This window comes from Raphanus sativus, chromosome 5 (assembly GCF_000801105.2).
Source record: "Raphanus sativus cultivar WK10039 chromosome 5, ASM80110v3, whole genome shotgun sequence".
In the NCBI taxonomy this organism is placed as follows: domain Eukaryota; kingdom Viridiplantae; phylum Streptophyta; class Magnoliopsida; order Brassicales; family Brassicaceae; genus Raphanus; species Raphanus sativus.
Genome location: NC_079515.1, coordinates 7,321,279 through 7,345,164, shown reverse-complemented (window position 1 = coordinate 7,345,164; position 23,886 = coordinate 7,321,279). Strand labels below are relative to the sequence as shown.

The window sequence follows — 23,886 nt, the reverse complement described above, 5'->3', positions numbered from 1 at the left end:
CGTGGTATAATTTAAATTTTTAGTTGGTTTAGTGATAGTTACAAAAATTCAAAGAAGCGTGAATAAGTTTATAGTGAGGATAGGTCCAACGATCATAAGTCGAGCACTACTAGAAAACTGCCGGATTCTGAGGGAAATTCCGAGGGACTATGTGTCCGTCGGAATATTCCCACGAAATTCCGAGGAAATTCCGAGGAAACACAATTTTCGTGTTTCCTCGGAATTTCCTCGGAATTTTCCGAGGAAATTCCGACGGACTGGTAGATCCCTCGGAAATTTCCGAGGAAATTCCGAGGGATAATAGAGCCGTTGATTATTCCGAGGAAATTCCGACGGCAACGGCTAGTTGGTCGGAATTTCCTGGGAATGTCGTGGGAAATATCGGCAGATTTAATCTATAAATGCAAGCACCCCTCATCCTCTTCATTCACTACATATCTTCATCCTCTCTCATTCTATTTTGCACACACGAATCTGATTGAAAAAATCATGTCTTCTTATAATTATCATCGCTCTTGGATAGATCGACCTCATATGGATCCGAACACGAGATTGCTTACGCCAGAGTTCGAAAATGGTCTAAAGGAATTCATGGGGAAAGCTCTCAACCAACCGGAAGCTAAATCAGGTATGTTAAGATGTCCTTGTTCTACTTGTAAAAATAGGAAGGTTATAAAACAGTTAGATGTTTGGACTCATCTATATACTCGAGGGTTTACACGGAGTTACAAAATTTGGTATCATCATGGGGAAACTGATTATGAATATGGTAGTACTAGCGAACCTCAACCTGCGGTTAGGTTAGAAGAACCAATTAGAATGGACGTAGATTATGGTGTAGGTACTGAGCAGATGGTAAATGATCATTTTAGAGGGGAAGATTTACCCAATACACAAGCTAGGAGATTTTATGATATGTTGGATGCTGGAAAGCAACCTTTGTACGAAGGTTGCAGAGATGGTCATTCAGCTTTATCATCTGCAACAAGACTGATGAGCATTAAATCCGATTATAATTTGGCTGAAGACTGTGTGGATGCGATTGCTGATTTTGTAAAAGGTGTTCTACCTGAGGATAATGTTGCTCCTGGTTCATACTACGAGGTTCAGAAACTGGTAGCTGGTCTTGGTTTATCGTACCAGGTAATAGATGTATGCAGGGATAACTGCATGATTTATTGGAGGGCGGATGAGCAGCTGGATGCATGCAAATTTTGTGGAAAGGCTCGTTATAAAGATACGGGTGGAAGAGTTCCAGTGCCATATAAAAGGATGTGGTATTTGCCATTGACGGAAAGGTTGCAGAGGTTGTATCTGTCCGAACGCACAGCGCAACCAATGAGATGGCATGCGGAGCATTCAACGGATGGTGAGATTAGACATCCTTCAGATGCAAAAGCTTGGAAGCATTTTCAATCGACCTATCCAGAATTTGCGTATGAAAGAAGAAATGTCTACCTTGGATTATGTACGGATGGTTTCAGCCCATTTGGGAAGCATGGGAGACAATATTCTCTATGGCCAGTCATTCTCACACCATACAACTTACCGCCAAACTTGTGCTTGCGTCGAGAGTTTTTGTTTCTCTCCATTCTTGTTCCCGGACCAGAGCATCCTAGGAGATCACTTGATGTATTTCTACAGCCACTAATATATGAGTTGCAACAGCTATGGGGTCAAGGTGCTGAAACGTACGATGTTTCATGTAAAGAAAACTTCCAAATGCGGGCAGTACTTATGTGGACAATAAGTGATTTCCCAGCATATGGTATGTTATCTGGATGGACAACACATGGAAGGCTATCATGTCCATATTGTCAAGATAACACTGATGCTTTCCAACTAAAACATGGAAGGAAAACGTGTTGGTTTGACTGTCACAGGAGATTCCTACCACCAGATCATCCATATCGCAGGAGTAGGAATTTATTTACGAAGAACAAGAGGGTGTTTGATGATCCAACACCGGAAATCAGTGGGAGAGAAATGTTGACACAACTAAGAGATTTTGGTGCAGAAAGGACCCCAGACGTGGGTGGACATGTGCATTATCCGGTAGATGCTGTTGGAGATCTACATAACTGGCACAAAAAGAGTATTTTCTGGGATCTGCCATACTGGAAGGATCATCTGCTGAGGCATAATTTAGATGTCATGCATATTGAGAAGAACTTTTTCGACAACCTGATGAACACGATCCTTAACGTTCAAGGTAAAACCAAGGATAATTTGAAGTCAAGACTGGATTTAGTCGATATATGTGCTCGTGAAGAACTTCATGTTGATGAGAATGGCAGGGCTCCTTTTCCCATATACCGACTTGATGCAGCGGCCAAAGATGCGTTCTTTGATTGGATTTCAAAGGATGTGGAATTTCCAGACGGTTATGCATCTAATTTGGGTAACTGTGTCGACAGAAGGGAAGGAAAGTTTACCGGCTTAAAGAGTCACGATTGCCATGTAATGATGCAGCGCCTCCTTCCGTTCGCCTTCAAGGAACTATTACCAAAGAATGTTTATGAAGCAGTTGCCGGGATAAGTGCTTTCTTCCGAGATTTATGCACGAGATCAGTTACTCCTGAATGTATTGAAAACTTGAAGACTAACATAGCCGTGATTAAGTGCAACCTTGAGAAGATATTTCCTCCTTCATTTTTTGATGTTATGGAGCATCTTGTTATTCACCTGCCAAGAGAATTGGAACTTGGTGGTCCTGTTCAGTATAGATGGATGTATCTGTATGAGCGGTATATGTTTCATCTAAAGAAAATGGTGAAAAATTTAAGTAGGGTAGAAGGTTCTATAGTGGCACAGTTTATCAGAGCAGAAACTTCAAACTTTGCGGAGCACTACTTTCCAGGAGAAGTGCAGACGAAAAGCAGAAAACCCGCTCGGCATGATGATAGAGGCGAAAGGGCAACATATTATGTTACGGTTCCAGACATCTTCACAGATGTTGGACGACTCAGCGGAAAACCAAAGAACCGTCAACTTACTGAAGAGGAGCACAGTCAATTGCAAATATATTTGCTCACCAACTGCGAAGATGTTTTTCAATACGAGAGGTACAAAATTTAAATATTATTTTTAATATTTATTTTAGCAAGTTCAAATTTTTATATTATCATAATATGTACAGGATTTTCATGGCGGAAAAGCGGTTCGAATATAGACACGCCACAGAGGAGGAACTAGAAGCACTGAAGATGAGAGAATTTGCTGGATGGATGCGTACTTATGTGAGTGCAGAAAATAAATTTTTATACTATTTACCAAATTTTTATACTAACATATGTTTTATTAATAGGTGTCTGATGGTATGGCCAGAGGTGAAACAATTAATGATTGGCTACGCGAGATGATTTGGGGCCCAAAGTATGTTGTGAAGTCATATCCGAGATTTGCTTCTCGGGGATATGCATTCACAACTTCTAAGAGGAGACGTTCGAGTAAGACTTATAATGCTGGCGTTTGCTCTGCAGCTGGAGATGATGTATACTACGGAAACATACGCGAGATTTTGGAAATCGTGTATCCGGGCATGGTTGGATTGCGGTGCACAGTTTTCTATTGTGACTGGTACGACAACACTCCGGATCGAGGTGTCAGAACAGATGCATTTGGTGTCACATCAGTACATTCGAGGCGAAAACTGCCATATTATGATCCTTTCATTCTTGCTTCTCAGGCCGATCAGGTAATTAAAAATATATATGTCAATTATTTTCAATATTTGCTTCATCATCATTCATACTTAATTAACAAATTTAAAAATGTTACAGGTTTGTTATATCAAATACCCCCGGGTTACGAACAGAGATGATCCATGGGTTACTGTTACAGCACTCAACCCGAGAAGCCGAGTTCAAGGAAGTTCTGAGTTGGAAGACCCACTCCAACCAAACACATCCGGCAACTTAAGTGCAGCAGGAGATGTAGCTGCAGTTGATCTTGTTATCGATTTCACCGATTTTGGAGACGAAGCCGTTGTTCACGTCGAAGATGAACCAGAGATTGGAGAGTTTCACCAAGATCCAGATTCAGATTCATCTGGTGGTGATGATGGTGACTCGGGTTCAGAGGATGAACCAGAGATTGGAGAGTAGTATAGTTTTTTTTTTTTTTTTTTTTTTTTTTTCAGAATTCCGAGGAAATTCCGAGGATCTTGAGGGTTTCCTCGGAATTTCCTCGGAATTTTACCTTGTAAAATCAGATTTTAGGGATTTGATTTTAGGGTATAGATTCCTAGGAATTTCCTGGGAAAATTCCCAGGAAATTCCGACGGATATCAGCATTTCGTGGGAAATTCCTGGGAATTTTCCCAGGAAATTCCTAGGAATTCAGCATTTCGTCGGAATTTCCTGGGAATTTTCCCAGGAAATTCCTAGGGAATAAGGATTTAGAATCGAAAACACCAATTTACGGTTCCCAGAAGACTTACGTAAGCCTTAGTAAGTGTCTTCAATTGATTATGGGACAAGACATTGGTGTTGTACCAATTAATGGCCACTTTTCCGATTGTTGCACCGAGATCCCCAAACAGCAATGCAAGATAAACACTTATACACTTTAATGAACCTAAACGACAATACTTATACTCGATTCAATCATTTTGTAATTTGAATGTTTATTTGTCATGTACTATCAATATAAGTCTTGAGAAAACTGCCAAATTGTTCAAGGAACGGTCTAAAGTTTGTAAATCATTAATCCGAACCCCTAAACTATGGTTCCTCGGAATTTCCTGGGAATTTTCCCAGGAAATTCTGAGGAACCATAGGATTCCTAGGAATTTCCTGGGAAATTTCCCAGGAAATTCCGAGGAACCCATAATTCCGAGGGAATTCCGACGGAATTCCTGAATCCCTCGGAATTCCGTCGGAATTCTGGTAAACCGGTTCGTAAACCGAAAATTCCGACAGAATTCCGAGGGTTTCATTTTCCGTCGGAATTTTCGGGGTAAAACCAGATCTGCGGATCTTCTTCCCCATTTCTCTCTTTTCTCTCTTTTCCCTTGGCGATTTCCGGCTCCTCCTCCTCTCCCTTGGCGATTTCCGGCTCCTCCTCCTCTCCCTCTTGATATTCGGGCTCCCCCTCCACCCCCACTCCCCTAATCTCTCCCTCCTCCATGTAAGTTCTCTTCTCCCCCTCTCTTATTAGTTCTAGGTTAGATTTTAGGGAATTTTGTTAGATTTTAGGGAATTTGAGTAGATTAGGTTTTAATTAGAATTAGGGTTTGATTAGGTTTGATTAGGATTAGGGTTTTGATTAGGATTAGGGTTTTGATTAGGATTAGGGTTTTGATGTTAAGTTTTGATTAGATTTTAGGGTTTGATTAGGTTTTGATTTTAGATTTGATTAATTTTAGGGTTTCAATTTTTTAGTAATTATTTTGGCTACTTTATAATTTATAAAAATTTTATAAGTCATTTAATAATTATTTTAGTTAATTTCAAAATTTTTAAAATTTAAAAAGTCATTTTATAATTATTTTAGCAAATTTCATAATTTATAAATAATTTTAAAAGTCATTTAAAAATTATTTTAGCAAATTTTATAATTTATAAATAATTTTAAAAGTCATTTAATATTTTTTTAGATATTTTGAAATTTATAAATAATTTATAAGTTATTTAATAATTCTTAAGACATTTTTTTAATTTATAAATCATTTTAGCTGTTTTTATAATTTATAAATATATATTTTAAAAAATAAATTTTATTAATTTTAATTCATTATTTTTAAAAAATTATAGGGATTCTAGTGACCAGAGTGCGAGGGCTCGATCTCGTCGGGCCCCACCGCGAGGCCGCGCTACTTCGACGACCCCTTCGGATTCTCGGGTTTCGTCTAGCCGGTCTCGGGGTTCGTCATCCTCATCGCAGAGCCCCCGTCCCGCTATGGTTCAGCATGCGGCTCCTTCTCCCGCTGCGGCCCCTCATCTTCCTCACGACTTCCCAGACATTCCCGAGCCTCATGTCGCTCCAGGAGTGATGACTGTTGCACAGCTGGTGCAACAGCCAGGTCGTGACCATCTCCCTTATCTCACTCTGTATCCTAGGGAACCCGGTCAGACTTGGTAAGTGAAAGTTTAATTTTCTTTATTTGAAAAATTAGATTCATTTTTAATAAGTTGTTTCCTATGTATTAGGTTCGACCGATCCCATAACGGGATCAGCGCTTGGATCAACAGGATGATGTATTCCGACCTCAAGAAGGGATACGCAACCTTCACAGTGATGCCGAGGGATGAGCAGGAGCTCTGGTTTCGTCAGTTTGCTGTAAGTATTCTAACTTTTAAAAATTTCTATTTTTTTCCTTTGAAATTTTATTTCTACTAATCAGGTTTTGTTTTTTCCAGCAAGAGTTCAACTGGCATCCGGATAACACGACGTTCATCCGCAACGCCTTCATCCACAAATGTATGGATTCATATTCCGGGCAAATATATGAATGGAAGCAGAAGTGGCTAGCGGATAAGGTATTTTCTTTTTTTTAACTTTATTAATATATTTTTTTAATTCTATTTAACTTTAAAAATTTTTTTTTCATTATAAGGTCCCAAAGTGGATCAACATGACCACTTGGGAGGAGTTGTGTGTCCATTGGGACAAGGACTCGACGAAGCAGGTCTCTAACACCAACTCCGCCAACCGCAAGAGCGATCGTGGCGGGAAGGGCATGTACAAGCACAATTTGGGTGCTCAGTCTATTCCCACTCTCGCAGACAAGATGGTAAGTTCAAACTCCTTTTCTTTTTAATTGTAAATTTTTAATTTTTCTGCTTTCTAATGTTTTTTTTGAATTTATGTGTTTTCCTAGGCGCAAGAAAATGAAGGTGAGCCCGTGGGTGATTTCCCTTTGTACAAGAGGATCCACACCAACAAGACCACGGGCCAGATTGATGACGGTCTTGCGCAGGAGGTTGTCTCCCTGGTGGACAGTATGACACAAGACGAGGAGGCCCGTCTCTCCCAGATCCAGGCCGATCTCGATCTTGACGCCACATCTACTGAGTCCACTGCCCTCTCTCAAGTCCGAATCAACGAGCTTCTTGAATCGGTAAGATATTTTGTAAATATCAATTTACTTATTAATTTTAAAATTTTTTTCTATGATTAAGATTTTAAATTTTCTTTTTCAGGCGATTCCAAAGAAGAAGGGACGTTTGGTCGGTTTGGGTCGTCGATCCAAATCGGTTCCTCCTACGTCTCAGGTGCCAGTTGATCCTACTCTGATGGATCAACTGAAGGATAAGGATGAACGCATCCGTCAGTTGGAGGAGAAGATGGCGGCTCAAGAGAGAGCTAGAGAGGCAGACAGGAGGCGGAGTGAGAAGATGATGGCGGCCTTCATGAGGCAATTCCCGGACCAGAACTTCGACGTCGACGAGGACGAGTAGTTCTAACTTTAATTTATGTTTTAAACTTTATTTTTATTTTCTGTTTTGTATGAATATTACTTTTGAACTATTTATATTATGTTTTTTATTTTAATTTTCAATTTAATAATTAATTTTCGAATTTAATAATTAATTTTCCAATTTAATTAATAAGAAATAAATTAATATTTATTTATTAATATAAATTATATTTTACGAAAATTCCGAGGAACGAAGGCCCTCGGAAATTTCCGAGGGAAGTGTTCCTCGGAATTTTCCGAGGGAGTCTTCCGTCGGAAAATTCCGAGGAACATTCCCTCGGAAAATTCCGAGGAACAATTTCCTCGGAATTTTCCGAGGGAATATCCCTCGGAATATTCCGAGGGAGAGTTCCTCGGAATTTTCCGACAGTGTTTTCCGAGGGACATTCCCTCGGAAAATTCCGAGGGATATTCCGACAATGGGATCACCGTAGGTGTTCCTCGGAATTCCCTCGGAAAAAGTCTCCGTCGGAATTTCGTCACAAATTTCCGAGGGAATTCCGACGACTTACGTTATTCCGACGATATTATTCCGACGGATCATTTCCTGGGTTTGTCGTCGGAATACGTGAATTCCGACGACATTCCGAGGATATCTTCCCTGGGAATCGAGCAGTTTTCTTGTAGTGGAGGAGGGACTTGTATGTATATATTATGAATCTCTTTAGCTTTATTCAATATCCTCCAAACTGGAGTTACGTAGGCTGTGAAGTGATGAAGGTATCACTAGTAATTTGGTTGTTCTTTGGGGGAATCAAAACATAGGTTTTTGCTACTTTTCTTTTTCAAAAAAATATAGGTTCTTGTTACTGGAAAAATCTTAAAGGCTCGACAGGAGGCTGAGACTGCAGAGTGGTCTTGCATGGTTGGGCAAGCAGAAGTTTCAGCAGATGGTATTCTCTAGTGTGTGGCTCCTATGCATGAGGCTATAAGAGTTCCCTTTTATTTAACATGTTCCAACATATTAGCATGCAGTAAGTGCATTAAAGTCTCACGCTTTTGGTGACAGATGAGTCTACTGTTTACAATTCTATTGAAAGTCTATCTTATTTCTGTAGCTCTTCTCTTTATCGGAATATGATGAATGGTCCCAAGTGAGCGAGATGATAAGTTTACTGCTTTTCGAGAATGACGACCAATTGGATCAGATGCTAATGAATAAAATCCCCGAAGAGAATAAGAAAAAAAAACCTTTTGCAGGAAGCTCTGAAAAAAGCTTGAACTCGTCATGACTTTTGCAAAAGATAGCAGAAGTTGGAAAAGGTCCATACGTGTTGGATAAAGGTGGCCAAGATACATTACAATTTGCTATAATAGTCTCTGGTGTAACCGTGTAAGTGTTCAAGTGGTTGTACGTGGGCCAAAAAAAAAAAGAAGACGCAATTAACTCCATCTCATCCCAGGCATTCCTAGCCATATACAAAAAGAGAATGAATTACGGAGGCATTCAAATAGCGGCAATTAAATTGATTTGTGTTCCTGGAGCAAGCCGTCAAAAGGAAAATTGCATCGACAAATACATGTTTACAAAAAGAGGAAGATTAACAAAAATTAAAAGTGGCAGAAATCAGACATACAACAATTACAAAGTTGATTATGTAGAAATCCAGTCTGAGATTCTGGGTGAAAGATACACTGAAAGAACATGTATGGAAGAACGATTCAACGCATATATGAATCAAATGTCCACAGAAATAATTCCCAGAAAAAAAAGTCCAGACAGAGTAAGAAACCAATTAGAGAATTTGGTGAAGGAACTACAAAATACGCAACCTTATACAGTCAATTCTATTTATAAATTTGTGAAAAGACACGACTCTTAAAGAAAATGATGACAGTTATGCTATTTGTGTAAGAGTCGCCTTAGAAAAGGTATAACTTGGTGACGCCTTTGATGAGATAGAAGACAACGATTGAAAAGACATAATTCTTAAAGGGTACGACGGTTCTGCAATTCATTTAGGGGAAGCCTTTGAGGAGATGTGATCAAGGCGTCTGTTGCTAATGTGAATGATGACATCATACCCTTCAACCCAAACAAAATTCTATCCCTTGGATTATATTTTTTGTACATTTCTCACCGTTAGATTTTGTTTTTTTTTTCCTATAAAAAAATGATGACATCAGCGGTTATAAAAAACAGGTTTGCTATTATATATAGATTATGTACTATATACATATTTTGCTATCAAAATTGGTTATTACACAAAATAACCCATATAAAATTCATTTCATAAAAAGTGTTTTTAATTCAAAAGGTTATAAACTTACAAAAAAAGAAAGTTAAAAATAGCCAACAAAAACATATTCAAAATCTAGTTAAATTGGCGTCCAAGGTCTGTGTAGTTTTAGACTCGCGAGCACTGCGAGTCCGTGACTTTGGGAGATAAGGGGTAATTTGGTATTTTCAACCTCAACACCTGAAAGACTCTCCGTCGCCCAAAGATTGAAGAGTGTATTTTTTACTGTGCCATTGGGTTAGCTAAATTGATCTCATCTCCCTCCAAATCACAATCCCTAATCTGCACAATCCATCGCTCGAGAGAGAGAGAGAGAATGAAGAGAAAAGTGTCGCCGGAGAGTGAAATCCACGAAAATCAGGCCACGAAGACTACCTTCTCCAAGTCTCTTTCTCCAGGACAAAACTGGAAGTCTAAATCAATGGTAAAAAAAAAAATCGATCGATTGCGAGAAGCAATCGATCGATTTTTTAAGCAAACAGGTCTCATTAGCTAATAACTGTCAACTGTGTGTTTGCTATGTAAGAGGATTATTCCTCAAGAGATTGCGAGAAGCAACCACGCGGCTTTTGAGCACAGAGTGGTGTTCACTGTTCCATGGAAGAACTCCTGGCAGCTCTGGCTCCAGCGAGACAAGAATTGTCTGTTCATGATAAAAGAAGATTGGGATGAGTTCGTCGACGACAACCTTTTGGGTTCGGATGATACTTTGGTCTTCACGCATCAAGGCACTATGTATTTCCAAGTGCGTATCTTTAAGAAAGATGGTAAAGAGGTCGTCTCCGCTCCTCTTAAAGTTACTGAACCGGAAACTGAACCGGTTCTTCCTCCTAAGCCCGAGAGTTCTCACCAGGAGGAGACAACCCCTGCCTCTGGTAAAGAAAACTATTATTTTTCTCTCTCTATGCCAAAAAATTGACTGTTTTCTTTTTTGTTTAGTTGTATTGGCGACTGAACGACTTTCAGCAAGTGGAGGGAGGGAAGTTTTGCTGAGCGATGCCTCTTGAATCCCAACAACCCTTACTTTGAGAAGACGCTGAGTAAAACTAACAAAATTCTGGTAAAACGTTGTACTAGCATTTTCAGTTTTTACTTGTTTCATTTCAAGCTCATAAGACTTGTCTTTTTCATTCTTTCTTTCTTTCATATTTGTAGTATGTGAGTCCTCTGGTGATTAAGAAGTATGACTTGGAGTTTGGTCCCCATAATTCCTCCATGGACTTCCTTCTCCCCGATGGAGACAAACTCGAGGGCTTCACTAAGAGTTACAGCGGTTTGTATGCTTTCTCTGGCTGGGAAGATGTCTGTCAAAAGTACAACCTCAAACAAGGAGACACTGTGGTTTGTGAATTTGAGCTCTCTGGACGTGTGGTTACTGCTGTTAGAGTGCATTTGGTGAGTGAGTAAATGAGTCATTGTTTCTGAACATAGTTTTTACCGACCTATTATTTTTAACGCTGGATGTGACCTCTATGTTGATTTAACAAATTTGTAGCAATAAAGGTGACTTTATGTTGGTTTCGTAAACTTGCATTGCTAAGTCTCTTACTCTTGAGCACATCAACATATCCCAAGAATCTTTATGTTGGTTTTCACAAACTTGCAATGCTAAGCCCTCATGCTCCAAGAAAGGCTGTAACAGATGATTCTTTTCAATCAAGATATACAGTGACTTTTGAAAAACGATCCTCAATTAACTAATGTAAAACTAGCAGAAGCAAATCTTTGGTGAAGGGAGACACTAAGCACCAGATTATGGTCATGCTCCAGAACGTATCTGTTTGAGGTCTGATCAGGAATAGTTAGATTAGATTTGGTGTTGAGAGTTTTTCCCATTGTTCGGTAATAAATTTGTAGTAAATTTGGACAAACTCAAATTTTGTTTTACTATTGCGGTAAGAAACACGCGCCGCACGTGCGTATGTAACAGTAAAACGTAATGAGGGAAGATGATGAAGAGTAAATCGTATTTGATTCAATCCAAATTTATTACACAAAGAATCGTTCCTGCCAAGAGTTTACATGTAGAAACAACTCAAAAGCAAGGATGAGGAATCCATGGTGATCACAGAGAAAATAAACCAGGAACGAGATGAAGAAATAACAAAACTTTCTTGACAATTTTCTATATTCCAACTTCTTGTTTTCTTCGAGTTATGTATATATATATATATATATATATATATATATATATATCAGTTTTGATTGCATCCTCTTGATGACGTGGAAGAGCGGACGTGGCTCTATTAGTACCACCTCTTTTCCTATAAGCAAAACCCCAACGCGCGCATGGAATATCAACCACCCATCTCTCTCTATAATCTCTTCCTCGTATTTCATCTCTGTACATGTAAGCACCGCTTCTGGGTTACACGCAAACATGGCTTCTCTATCGTACGGAGTTTCGAACATATGCAGAAGCCAAGAGATTCTGTCGGCAACGGTTCAGATTCGTCCCACTGGGCTACATATCACAGGTTTTCTTCACAAACCCAAATCGTTTTCCACAAAATATACTACGATTTAGCAGAAGCGATGGTACAACTCTCCTATGCTTGTTGAGATGATGCAGGAAGAATCAGAGCTGCGAAGAAAATCTTATATAATGGATTGTCATCATCAGTGGAGGGGAGAGTCAATACACAAAGAATGATGTGTAGAGTGAGCTCAGAATCATCTACTGAAACTGAAGAAGATTCTGCCACAAAGACCAAGGTCTCATCATCTTCATCTCTTCAATTTCACATCTTCATGTCCTAAAGCAAACTCTTGTAATGTTGTCTGTTGTAATTACAGAAGACGCCGTTTGGATACACGAGGAAGGATGTTCTGTTGATAGGAGTGGGAGTGACTGCACTTGGTATCGGGCTAGAGAGCGGACTTGAGGTAATCCAAGAATCAAAGAACCGAATCATGAATGTTCTTTTTTCTTTCTGTGTGCGCGGTGGCTCTACTAAGGTTTTGTTATCATGAAATGCGCAGTATGTGGGAGTAGATCCTTTGCAAGCAGGTAATGCTGTACAGCTGATATTGGTGCTAGGCTTGACACTAGGTTGGATATCGACTTACATCTTTAGAGTCGGTAACAAGGAGATGACTTATGCTCAGCAGCTTCGTGACTACGAGTCTCAAGTCATGCAGGTTTGTGATTTCTCTCTTAAAAGGAGTTTAGCTCTCAGGCGTTATGTGCTTAAAATATGGTTGGTTTTGTAACGGGCGCAGAAACGGTTGGAGAGCTTATCTGAGGCGGAGTTAGAGGCGTTGATGGAACAAGTTGATGAAGAGAAGAGACAAGTTTAGTAGGCTTAGGCTCCTCTACTGTTCCGTTCACCTGCAAAATTAGTAAAAGAATCACAGGCAGGTTTTAATGTTGGTTCTTGTCCCTCAATGTTGGTTGTATGATACACAAAAGAATACAAATCAAAGAATATGTTGAAACGGTTGAAGGAATCTATCAATCAGACTCGCTCAGAGCACGTCACAATACCCTCAAGGGCTTTATACAAGATGAATCAAAAACACATGGGAACAAACTGAATCAAATGAATATGAAGTTATGAACATTATGTGAGTATGCACGACGAGAAATTTTCTCTCCTAAGAAGGAACTTTTGCGGCTTATATCTAACCCAAATGCCTTACGAGCAACGGAAGTACTTGTGAATCCGGGTGAAGTCCTTTGACTAGAGACACAAATTTGAGTACACACTCGATGCTGAATAATTTGAACTTCCATGTTGCTGAAGTCGCTGGTCTGTTTGGTCTGGCTTGATATGTGGAATTCTTCTGCTTGATCTTCAGTGACAGGCATGGGCTTCCTCGAGATTCAATAGCCTGGATGATAATCAATTTTTCGTACATCAAAAAAGGAAGAAGGGAAAACCACATCGTGAGAGCAAAAGGCAAGAATAAACAAACTTGTTACCATCTCAACAATGTCGGAGATGGAACAGCTCGAGTCAAGCGAGAAATATGGAGCAGAAGAATCTTTCGTTGGAAGAGAACTCAGCAGGCTGAAGTCTTCAATGCATACGAAAAGATGTCCATCTACCACAAATAGTGATCGTGGAAGCCATGACACCTCTGCACAGTTCATAAAGGAAATTAGTTAACACTAATAAATGATCAGTCAGTGCTGACAAAGCTTGGATCGGATTTACTTGTAAGCTAGTACAAAACTGTTTTAACATAGATAAACCGTTATCAACTGGATAAATAAAACAAAACAAAACTGCTTCATGATCCGCATCTAATCTGTATCTATATGTGAAATACTGACTCCGAATGATTCTGAACCTAGAAACTGAAGTTATTTAACATCCCATTAAATGGAAAAAATACCCTGAGATTTGCGGCATTGAGGCAGGATACTTAGCTCAATTTTTTTTTTCAAACCACGTAGTATAGAAAAGGAACCAACATTAAGAGAGTCAACTTTTCCCATACCCCTATTTCTCTACAGACAATCTCCTATGGGCTCACTTGATAATTCTATTTTTGATCAAAACCAAAAATCCCAAATCAAATCCTCCCCCCTTTCCAAAACTAAACCCTAACCCTCCCCCTATGGATTAGTGAACATTAAGAGGCTGCAACTTATTGTAAATGTGAGCTTACACTCCACGAGTGAAATCATGAGCTGTTGATCTGGTCTAACAATTATCTAGGCAAATTCATTGGTAGGTCAAACTATCAGGTATTACTTCATTTACGGTTTCAGGGGAAAAGAATTAAATCATTCAAGGTGAACCATTCTCAATCAATGATATGCGAGAAACAATATACCTCCAAGAGTGCTGCTCTGAAACTGGAGAACACTATACTGGAATATAGGCAGCTTCAAACCACCACATATTTCTTTCTCAAACATTTCCATTTGTATATTTTCCAAACTGTCATTTAAGTTTCATCACATGTCAAATCAGAAAACGGCAGAAGCAAATAGGAAAATAGCTGAAGAAAAGAAAATGATATAGCTCACCTTCCCAAAGAACATTTAGGTTCCGTAGCTTGAGAATCCAAGACTTCAATGATATTGAGTAAAACTGTCGTTTTTTCGATGCTCCCTGTTATAAAATTGTACTCTGTGCCCTCCTTAAAGCGTAGCCTAAACCACAAAGTATGAGAGAAGGAAGACATGAGGACAGAATCAACTTTAAAACCGGAACCATAAAAGACTAACCTCACAACTTGAAGTCCCAGACCAATTGAGACATCTTGTATATCATTAATAGCACGCGAACACAATAAACTTAAATTTCTGTCTGCATACACCAGGGGTCAATAAAAAGTGAGTCAGCATCGATAGAACATATCATAGTAAGACAAATAATAAAAGAGTAGACGGGGAAGACCAGTCTAACCTTGTGAATCAGTAGAAACATCCACGAGCAGCACACACAGTTTCTCTTGGCTACTCCGCAGCAACACTACTTCCCTGCATTTATAGAGTACTGTCAGGTGCAAAAGAAGACACTATCTGACTAACAACGGAACCAGAAACATATCGCTCTAATTTCATCGACCAATCTTTCATTTTCAAAATTGAATACTGGAGAACCTATCATTACAAGAGAAACGTATAACTACGCAACCTCAGCTACCTTTTTTTACTGCTCGGCATGCCCTATCAAGTATCTCGTGTTTTAAACTAAAATTGAAGGGACTTGCATTACTTTCTTCCACCTACAACTACAATTATAAGGAGAACAATACTCACCGTCGCGTGTAGGTGAATTCTTGCCGTATTATGCAATCACAACTTACGTAAATCCTACAAGTCTCATCAACGCTGGAATCTGACAGTGTTGTTGTAATATACTCGTCAACTAGACCACCTATTACTTCAGGGGTTTTTTCAGCCTCAAAAAATCTAGTAGTTCTCTTACTATTACAACCCATAGTCAATGAACCTTCTTGAAAATGATCAGAAACACACCCATCTTCACCAGAATCACTGATATCAGCATCACTTCTATGAGATGTTTCTCCGCTACATGTGACACTATTATCCACCAACAGAGAAACATTTCTCTTTTTAGGCTTCTTCTTGCTTTTCCTTTTGTCAAACCAATTATAAATATGGTTAACACCGGAAGCAAGCTCACTATTATGTAGTCCAGAAATAATATTAGTGGTTTTTGCTTTGAACGATTCATCTATCCTCCAAGTCTTTATTATGCTACTTTTTTCTGGTTGAGAATCAAGCAAGCTTGAGTCTTTTTCAGATACGAGAATCTCTTCTACGGGACTATTCCCATTAAGATGATCCACCAACATATCTTGTTCAGGATTTGATTGCTCAGAATCATAGTTTTCATTTTCACTGCAGCTGCTCGTGCTATCAGACGATGCTACTGAATAAGAATCCGCTGATAGCTGCAAGATTTCTTCCACCAGGTTATGACGTCGATGTAAGACATCCTTTTGATAGTGAGGGGGTGATTGCATATATGATGAGGGTGAAAATGATCCCTTTATATCGTGAGTAGCATCCGACGTTGACATGTTTCCATTTTCATCTGGCTTCCCATCAAGAAGATATGCTTGATCCTTCTTGTTTAGATCTGTAATTTGGAAACCTGGTGGATATCTCAATGCTTCATTGTGATGCTTGGGGTTTTTTCTATTCTTTGAGTAGTACTTTTTCTCTGAATCAATACTCAAGACCTCTTTTCTGACATCCACAAAATCCTCTGATGGATGATCCATCCACTCCTTAAACTCTCGCAGCCAAAGAACCGAACGTTCTTTCTTCAACTTTTCAACTTTACTTATTAGACCAAAGATATCATCTTCGTGATCGGACTTGATATTCTCCTCTTTGCTTTGAGTCTCGAGTTCACATGAAGCAGACTCTTGATCAGAAGTCACGCAAGTGCTCTCTTCCTCAGTGTCAATAGACGCGAGCCGGTATATTTTCGCCTGTGACTGTGAGAGTGAAAAAAGGACAACAATAAGCTTTTAATAATTACACCACCAAATAAACCAAGAAACAGAAACTCTAAAAGAGCACATAGAGAATCAAGTGTATATCTTCACGATGCTTTTCAAAAATCCGTTCCATACTACAGTAACTACACCCCTTAATTATTTTGGATATATGTTTTCCATGCTTAGGGTTTAGTGCCAGTGTGTCACTCAGAAGAAAAGGGCCACTACAGTCACAAACACATTATATATATATATATATATATATGTACGTATGTAAATAAACTGTAATTGAAGTCTCTGTCGTTAACCTTTTTTCTATTGAAGCTTCCTTCATCATCAGCTTCCTCTCTAGCCGGAGAGTAGAACCCATAGCTAGCAGGCTGACTTTTCCTACGGGTAACAACAACCTGCCTCTTCCAAAATTCTCGATTCCCAATTTGTTTGCCATCTAGCTTTAGCTGAAACGCCGCACAGAAAGAAAGAATCATTATGAATCAAGCAGAAACTGAATCGGTGCAAAGTCTTGTCTTCTTAACAAGACTATATAGCCAGCCTCTAAAACAAAACTTACATCATTTGGACGAGCAACGAAGCTGAGGACATGCGCTCTGTACCATCGCGCGCAGCAAAACGGATTTCCTTCTAACCACAGGTCTGTCAAGAATGAAAGACTCCCAAGGAACTCCAATTCTGAAAAATCGGAAATAATATTGAAGGAAACATCAAGGCCTTCAAGTGACTTCAAATTCTCAATCCCACGCAATGTAGTTAGAGCGTTGTTCCTCAAAACAAGTTTAACAAGGTGACATGATACCTGCACAGTCCAAACAAGTTTAACAAGGTGACATGATACCTGCACAGTCCAAACATAAAGACGTATGGGTCCCCTAGGGCACTAAAATCTAAACAAAATCTTTAGCACACACAACCAAAGTGTTCTTATATCTATGTGAGTTCAAACTAAGCCACAGATAGTAACCAACAAACGCAAAGGACAGGCAGAAACCTGAAGTATAACCCACCTCACTCAAGTGAGAGATTTTTCGGAGTCGATTGAAACCTAGATCAAGGTGTTTCAACTTGGAACATCTCCGAAGATTATCCACCTTCGCAAACTTGTTCCGGCTCAGATCAAGCGACTCAACAGCAGGGAGAAGCTGCAACGACTCATCCATGAGCAAGAGACGGTTACAAGCGCACGAAACGAAAACCAACTTATTCCACTGCGGCGAATCCTTTATCTCGGCGATTCTACTAGCAAACACGTGCCGCAGCGCATCCTACAGTTGGTAGAAGAAACCTGGTAAAGATTAGTCAGAGGGACACGTGCCAAAAGGCCCCAAAACACATGAATAAAAAAAAACTCATAACCGCCATTTCACGGAGAGAGCTCACAGTGGAATTGTGGCAGATCAACTTCTCCAAGGTATGCCTGAGCTCGAGCAATCCTTTAGCAGACGAAGTGGACAGATCACACCCGCGGAGCTCCAGAACCCTAAGCCTGGCGAAGGGGAGAAGAGAGAGCGGCGTGGGATCACGAGCCGGGGAAGGAAGCGACGAGACGACTTTGAGGGAAGGGAGGAGGCGGAGGACGCGGCGGAGCTGCTCCAGCGCGCGGTAATCGCCGATGTCGGAGACGTAGGCGCGGAGGTAGTCGACGGGGGCTCCGGAGAGCATGCGCTCGAGTTCGCGGAGAGACTCGAGGCGGAGGTGGACGTAGTGGAGGCCCGCGGGGTTGAGCTTGAGGACGTCGGTGGCGTCGTCGATGAGCGAATCGGCGTTTTCTTCGAGGAACTTCTCGAGATTCTCCAGGTACCGATCTCCCGTCACGATCGCCATGAGGATTTGAGAATAAGGAGATTTAGGGATTTGGGCTCTCGTTCGGGGGTAGTCGGAACGAAAAGGCGCGAAACCGGTCGAGGGAAGGTCCTCTAGAGAGAGAAAGAGGAGAGAGAAACAGCCATGGCTGATTGATGCTTAGAGAGAGAGATGATTGGAGAAAAATGGGCAAATAGGAAACAGCTACGATGCTGATGATTCTCTCTCTCTTTCTTTCTCTCTGAATCTAAACAACAACCTGGGGACAAGACTGAGATTAACACCTGGCAAGTGGCAACTATGTCCTTAATCAAATCATTTCCTAATGCAATTTGCTTTTACACGATTACTTAGTTGCTAATCATTGATAATTTAAAATATTACCAAATGTTAGCAAAAACAAATTTAACCGTCTAAAATATCTATCTTATTAAAACAGAAACATTACAACTTCTTCTAGGTGGATTTTAAAGTTGGACCTTATGTAATTAATGTTATATTAATCTACTTATTATTAGACATGCCTTTTTATAAATAATTAATATCAACCATTACCATAGTTTTTCACTTATTACCTTATTATTATATTCAATACGCATGTTTCTTTATATTGCATATATTTTACTATAAGCTAGATACATCCGCTAGCATATTATACTATAAGATAGATTATTAATAATACATCTACTAACATATAATACTATACGACAGATTACTAATAATACAATATATTATCTGTATTCATTAACTTGCATCTATCAATATTAGCAATACTATGAAGACGACTAACTCTATACTTTGAACCTATAAACCATGACATACTAATTTATAACAAAAATGATATTACTGTTACAAATTAGTTTTTATAAAAATTATTTATAGCAGCAATTTGTTATATAAGATAAATTTATTTTTTTCCTGTTCAGAAAAAAAGAAACCTATGAATATATATCATTAAGTTAGCCAAAAATCTTCCGAATAAATAGTAAATCTCACCAACCCAAAAAAATGAATTAAAAATATAACAAAAGATATTATGTTTGAAATTTAGTTCACTGGGTCGGGTATAAATCTGTTCATTTCAGGTATGAGTTCTTCGAGTTCTCAACATTTGGATCTAAGTAGGTATTTGATTTTTTTTTGTCCGGGTTGATTTTTTTGGTTCCGGATCATTCTGACTTTTTTATATTATAAATCTTAAATAATATACAACATGTATATAAAGTATGTGAATCAAAAGATAAACCCGCGCACATTTAGTTCCATTTAAATCAAATTTGATGTTATGAAAAAAATCAAATTTCGTACGTTTAGATTTTTTTTTCTATATTTATTTGTCTTTTGAAGAAACAAAGCTTTCAGATCTCATTAGTATCCACGATGCATAATCGATTAAATATTTGTTTTCCTAAATAATGAGATCTGGTTAATATATAGAATGAAAGCCCCTAAAAGGTTTCTTGATTGGCTTTGTAGCATTTGCACCGGTTTGATTGATTTAGAAGTAAACAAAAGAAATAACAATAGATTAGAAAAGTACAATGAAAGAGTCAACATTGCAGCAAAGATCCCATCGACAGAGGAATATTCAAATTTTTAGTATTGATTAAAGAAATTAACATACACAATTAGAGTTCGCTAGTCTTCCAAAGACAAACTCTAATTGAATAAACACTAGTAAACCACAATTTTCAACTTCAAGCAAATGAACTTTTTATTAGTAGTAAACTAGTAATACAAAGATTTCACATAAACGTTTGCTGATGGTTTTCTTTCGGTGTGACAGAAATAAAAAAAAAGAATGAGGCTTGATTTGATCAACGAAAGCTTATCTGCGAGCAGACTTTGGCTTGAGCCTCTTGAAAGCCATGAAAGTGACAGCCGCCGAAAGAGAGTACCTGTTCATGTTCAATGATTAGATACAATCTCTCTCTCATTAAACATATAAGCACAATCTAAAGACCAAATAATATGCCAAGAACAACTCTTGTTTCTGTATTGTAGTAGTTACCATGTTATGCAGTAGTTGAGATGGTCCTGTGGCATGACTTTACTCCGGATCAAAGTGTTGATGTCTTTCGGGACAGGATACGGTCTACTCCGATCTATGTCCTCATGAACGTCCTCTACGTAAATTGTGTCTTCAGGAAGACCCATGGCACGAGCCATTGCAGGTACGTCTACGTAGAACCACTGCCCCGTGCTTGGATCATTGGCCGGGACAAATATGCTCGGGTTCTCCCCTCCCCTGATCACACCAACAACTTCTACTGGCTTAACAACCGTGGATACTTGCTCCTGCAAGGTTTCAGTTTTCACACGTCATAAACGTGTGTAAGAGATTTGATAAAAAAAAAAACAAAAAGAGCTAATGAGACAAATGAAAGTAAGTTTCTGAACAAGACCAACCTTGGGAATCACTGGCGTCTTAGACCAAAATTTCCACCATGAATGTTGCTCAGTGGGGAGTGGTTTAGCTATTGTTGAGTCATTTGCAAGGGAGACTGACTCTGTAGATTCTTGTAACTTGTCTCTCCAACTACGAGGAACCCATCCGCGATTCACAAGAATAGGCGACTGCATGCTAGTTTTGACAAGGGAGAAGAAGAAACAATCCATTACTTCAGTAAAAGCCAAAAAAAGTTTGACAGCTAATAAACTAAAAACTAGGAATCAAAGCTTAAGTGACGATTCAGCAAAATATGTCTAATTAAACTCTCAAAGTCTCCATTAATTAGATTCAGAATAACAGTTATCCGACCAAATAATCTTATTATTCCATTCTTAGCCAATAGTATTAGGCAAAGGAGAAAGGAGGATCATTACCCTCACCTATCCAGGTCACCAGGGATTGGCAATAGAGGCGTGATGACATAGTATCCATTTTCAGTGACTCCAGAAATGGACCTAGACCGTGGACCCAAAAATATAGACTTATCCTCGTCAAACACGCCCTTGCAACTAACCCGTCTAAATTCCAAGGCATCAAGATTCTTATCAGGAGGATGGTCTGCGTTTAGCTTCATCGGTTCCATTTTCAACCGTTGTTGTTGGTACTCCAGTGTCTTGATCTGCGTTTAACATAACAAGGAGTTAATCAATAAACTCTCTACTCAGAAAAAAAAAAACCAACTACTCTTTCCCAATCATAAACCCTATTAGTCTGAAGCTCTTCGATGCAAAGCACAATCGAAAAAATATATAAAAGGTGAATCCTTTACAGACCTTTTCCTCCCTTCTGACGATTTGCCAGGAACCGAGACCGAAGGTAATCGCTCCAGGCAAGAACAAGAGCAGTTGTGTCCACTTCGACCCTCCTCTTTTGTTATTGTCTGAAACTTAATAAAAACGGTTGTTAATATATATATATCTCTTAGATTCCAAGCTCAAGATATAGTGGTTTGAGTTATTTACATATACCTTGCGTCGGAGAGGGAGGACTCGTTTGGCTTCCAAGGGCGGCGGAGGTAGAGAAGGAAGAGTCGGCGACGGCGGAGAAGTGTCTCTGGAGGGAATGGGAGTTGGAGTAGATGTGGCTTTGAGGTTTCGATCTGGTTATGATTTTAGAGAAAGATGTCGCCATCTTCTTCTTCTTCTTCTTGGTCTCTCGTCAAGATTTTTTTATCGCCGGAGAAGTAAGTGAAAAAGGGTTTTTGCCTCCACGACGACTTGTCTGCTACAGCGGAAATGGGAATGGTCTCAGAGATTTGCAGAGGTCTGATCCTCTGCGTTCGGGTGTATCAAAGTTCCACTGCTCACCATATTTTGCGACATTTTAACATAAACTAATGGACAATTCTCTCGGATATCAAATCATTTTGTCACAAAAAAAAAACTTAAAAAATAAAATGACCAAAATAATATTTTTTGTTTTGAAAATTTTCGTAAATATATTTTTTTTTTTAAGTTTAAACAATCTTCAAACCCCATAAATACATATTTACCTTTCAATTGAACTTATTTTGATCATTTTCCTCTTTATGATGCTATTTTTGTGACAAAAACTTGGTTTGACTATTCTTGTTTTTTCTCTAAATTAATACTACTTTGTATTAAAATAAATAGTTTTTAAAGTTTTTGCAATTGATTGAAAAATTATAAATTTTATTAATGCAATTTTTCTCATTCTCGTAAAAACAACAATAGTTACTATTAATTTATTTAATTAAAAATTATGATACAAGATATAAATGATCAAAAAACATCAAACTTATTTATTCTTTTACATACAAAATTTGAATTTTTTTTTTTTTTGGGAAATATCAAATATGAAAAATCATTACAGAGACAGAAAATTATTTTGTGGTTAAAACCACTTATGTGACAACACAAAACCAAGTGACAACACAAAACCACTCATCTTACTCTAGAAACAATATGAAACAAGCTTCCTGCCAAAGACATACACCAGACCTCCAACAACCTTTGCGACCGACAATCCAAGTGTAAACCATCTTGGCCAGGGTGATCCTCGGGGTTCCTTGTCTGGATAAACAAGCCAAAACCCAGCTGTGAAGGATCCAAAGAAAAGTGCGATGACAAGCCACAACAACATCCATCCAAGAGTGAGTCTTCTCCTCAGTGTCTCCGCTTTGTTGGCTTGTTCTTTAACTTGCTTGTGGAGTTGTGCCAAGTTGAAGTACGACGCCACAAAACCGAGCTTGTTGAGCACAAGATACGCACCGTAACAGGACGTGTGTCTGAATCGAATGTACCCATCTGAATCGAGTCCACCAGGTGGACTCGAGAAGGAAGCCACAGTGATTAAGCCACCGATCGCCAACACAAACTTGGTAAGCTCTTCTCGCTCTTTATAAAGAGCCTCCAAAGGATCCTTAGCAGACATGGTAAGGATTTAATTAAAACTAGATTCTGACACGCCCTTCAAAAGACGGATATATTTTTTGTTTTATATATTTTTTTTTAAATTTAATTTTTATAGTTGTGTAATTTTTAGTCATATTTGTGTTTTCCGCTAAAATCATATTTCTGTAAAATATTTTTTCTTAAAATAATTAGACATAAAATTTTATCAGTAGATCATGATCTTGTTTTAGTAAAATAGATTTTGAATTTACATTGTTTGGTCTATAGAAACCAATCCGGTTCATGGATATTTCATAAACAAACTTGTAGTGTTTGTTATATTGTATAAGTTATTTTTTTGTAATCATGATCATGAAACAAAAGAAATCAGTTATAAATATATATATAAAATATATACATGTAAAAGTGACCTGCGCTTTAATCCAATCATCGCTATACATCCGTTAACGATGGAGATGATATAGGCCAGATCCATAACTAACAAATGATATATTAATTTAGGTCAGACCAGACCTATAATTAACAAACTATACATTAGGCCCGTGCTTTGGAGATAATAACTCATACCAGGCCCATTTAGATGCAGTTAGAATTAATGGATTCCGGATATTTAGATGTAGTTAGTTATGGTTTAATTTATCTTAT

The 23,886-nt window shown here is 38.7% G+C and overlaps 6 protein-coding genes across 11 annotated transcripts; 4 read left to right on the top strand and 2 right to left on the bottom strand.

Moving 5' to 3' along the window:
- Positions 1-604: 604 nt before the first annotated feature.
- On the top strand, positions 605-7,532 carry LOC130495245 (uncharacterized). 2 transcript variants are annotated; one of them, XM_056986676.1, is made up of 7 exons: positions 605-628; positions 5,757-6,080; positions 6,153-6,282; positions 6,363-6,482; positions 6,560-6,736; positions 6,824-7,063; positions 7,146-7,532. In XM_056986676.1, exons 2-7 carry the CDS (start codon positions 5,902-5,904, stop codon positions 7,401-7,403), a joined length of 1,104 nt encoding a protein of 367 aa, XP_056842656.1. In that variant the 5' UTR covers positions 605-628; positions 5,757-5,901; the 3' UTR covers positions 7,404-7,532. The 2 variants fall into 2 exon arrangements, with proteins under 2 accessions (XP_056842656.1, XP_056842655.1); XM_056986675.1 differs by lacking the exon at positions 605-628 and adding an exon at positions 4,789-5,130.
- LOC130495244 (uncharacterized) lies at positions 1,685-4,174 on the top strand. Its single transcript, XM_056986674.1, has 4 exons — positions 1,685-3,065; positions 3,140-3,239; positions 3,308-3,697; positions 3,783-4,174. The coding sequence occupies exons 1-4, from the start codon at positions 1,723-1,725 to the stop codon at positions 4,104-4,106; spliced, it is 2,157 nt and encodes a 718-aa protein (XP_056842654.1). The 5' UTR covers positions 1,685-1,722; the 3' UTR covers positions 4,107-4,174.
- A 2,251-nt stretch (positions 7,533-9,783) lies between the features above and the next one.
- LOC108861841 (B3 domain-containing protein At5g25470) lies at positions 9,784-11,184 on the top strand. The gene is given in 3 exon segments (XM_057010740.1): positions 9,784-10,087; positions 10,190-10,723; positions 10,819-11,184. Coding segments are annotated over 3 exon segments (894 nt in total). The 5' UTR covers positions 9,784-9,979; the 3' UTR covers positions 11,071-11,184.
- A 774-nt stretch (positions 11,185-11,958) lies between these two features.
- Positions 11,959-13,109, top strand: LOC108861842 (uncharacterized). Its single transcript, XM_018635814.2, has 5 exons — positions 11,959-12,140; positions 12,236-12,378; positions 12,460-12,549; positions 12,646-12,804; positions 12,886-13,109. The coding sequence occupies exons 1-5, from the start codon at positions 12,044-12,046 to the stop codon at positions 12,961-12,963; spliced, it is 567 nt and encodes a 188-aa protein (XP_018491316.1). The 5' UTR covers positions 11,959-12,043; the 3' UTR covers positions 12,964-13,109.
- LOC108861839 (uncharacterized) lies at positions 13,078-18,696 on the bottom strand. Of its 5 annotated transcripts, none has more exons than XM_018635808.2 (11): positions 17,992-18,696; positions 17,619-17,876; positions 17,168-17,449; positions 16,905-17,054; positions 15,383-16,587; positions 15,027-15,100; positions 14,846-14,927; positions 14,645-14,770; positions 14,449-14,555; positions 13,589-13,746; positions 13,078-13,497 (listed from the first exon to the last, which is right to left on the bottom strand). In XM_018635808.2, exons 1-11 carry the CDS (start codon positions 18,433-18,435, stop codon positions 13,288-13,290), a joined length of 3,096 nt encoding a protein of 1,031 aa, XP_018491310.1. In that variant the 5' UTR covers positions 18,436-18,696; the 3' UTR covers positions 13,078-13,287. The 5 variants fall into 5 exon arrangements, with proteins under 5 accessions (XP_018491310.1, XP_018491309.1, XP_018491312.1 ...); XM_018635807.2 differs by having other exon boundaries at positions 15,383-16,593; positions 17,992-18,695; XM_018635810.2 differs by having other exon boundaries at positions 17,168-17,410; positions 17,992-18,695.
- A 1,293-nt stretch (positions 18,697-19,989) lies between these two features.
- On the bottom strand, positions 19,990-22,154 carry LOC108857231 (surfeit locus protein 1). Its single transcript, XM_018631188.2, has 6 exons — positions 21,835-22,154; positions 21,640-21,746; positions 21,247-21,485; positions 20,824-20,998; positions 20,426-20,712; positions 19,990-20,312 (listed from the first exon to the last, which is right to left on the bottom strand). Exons 1-6 carry the CDS (start codon positions 21,995-21,997, stop codon positions 20,243-20,245), a joined length of 1,041 nt encoding a protein of 346 aa, XP_018486690.1. The 5' UTR covers positions 21,998-22,154; the 3' UTR covers positions 19,990-20,242.
- Positions 22,155-23,886: the final 1,732 nt, after the last annotated feature.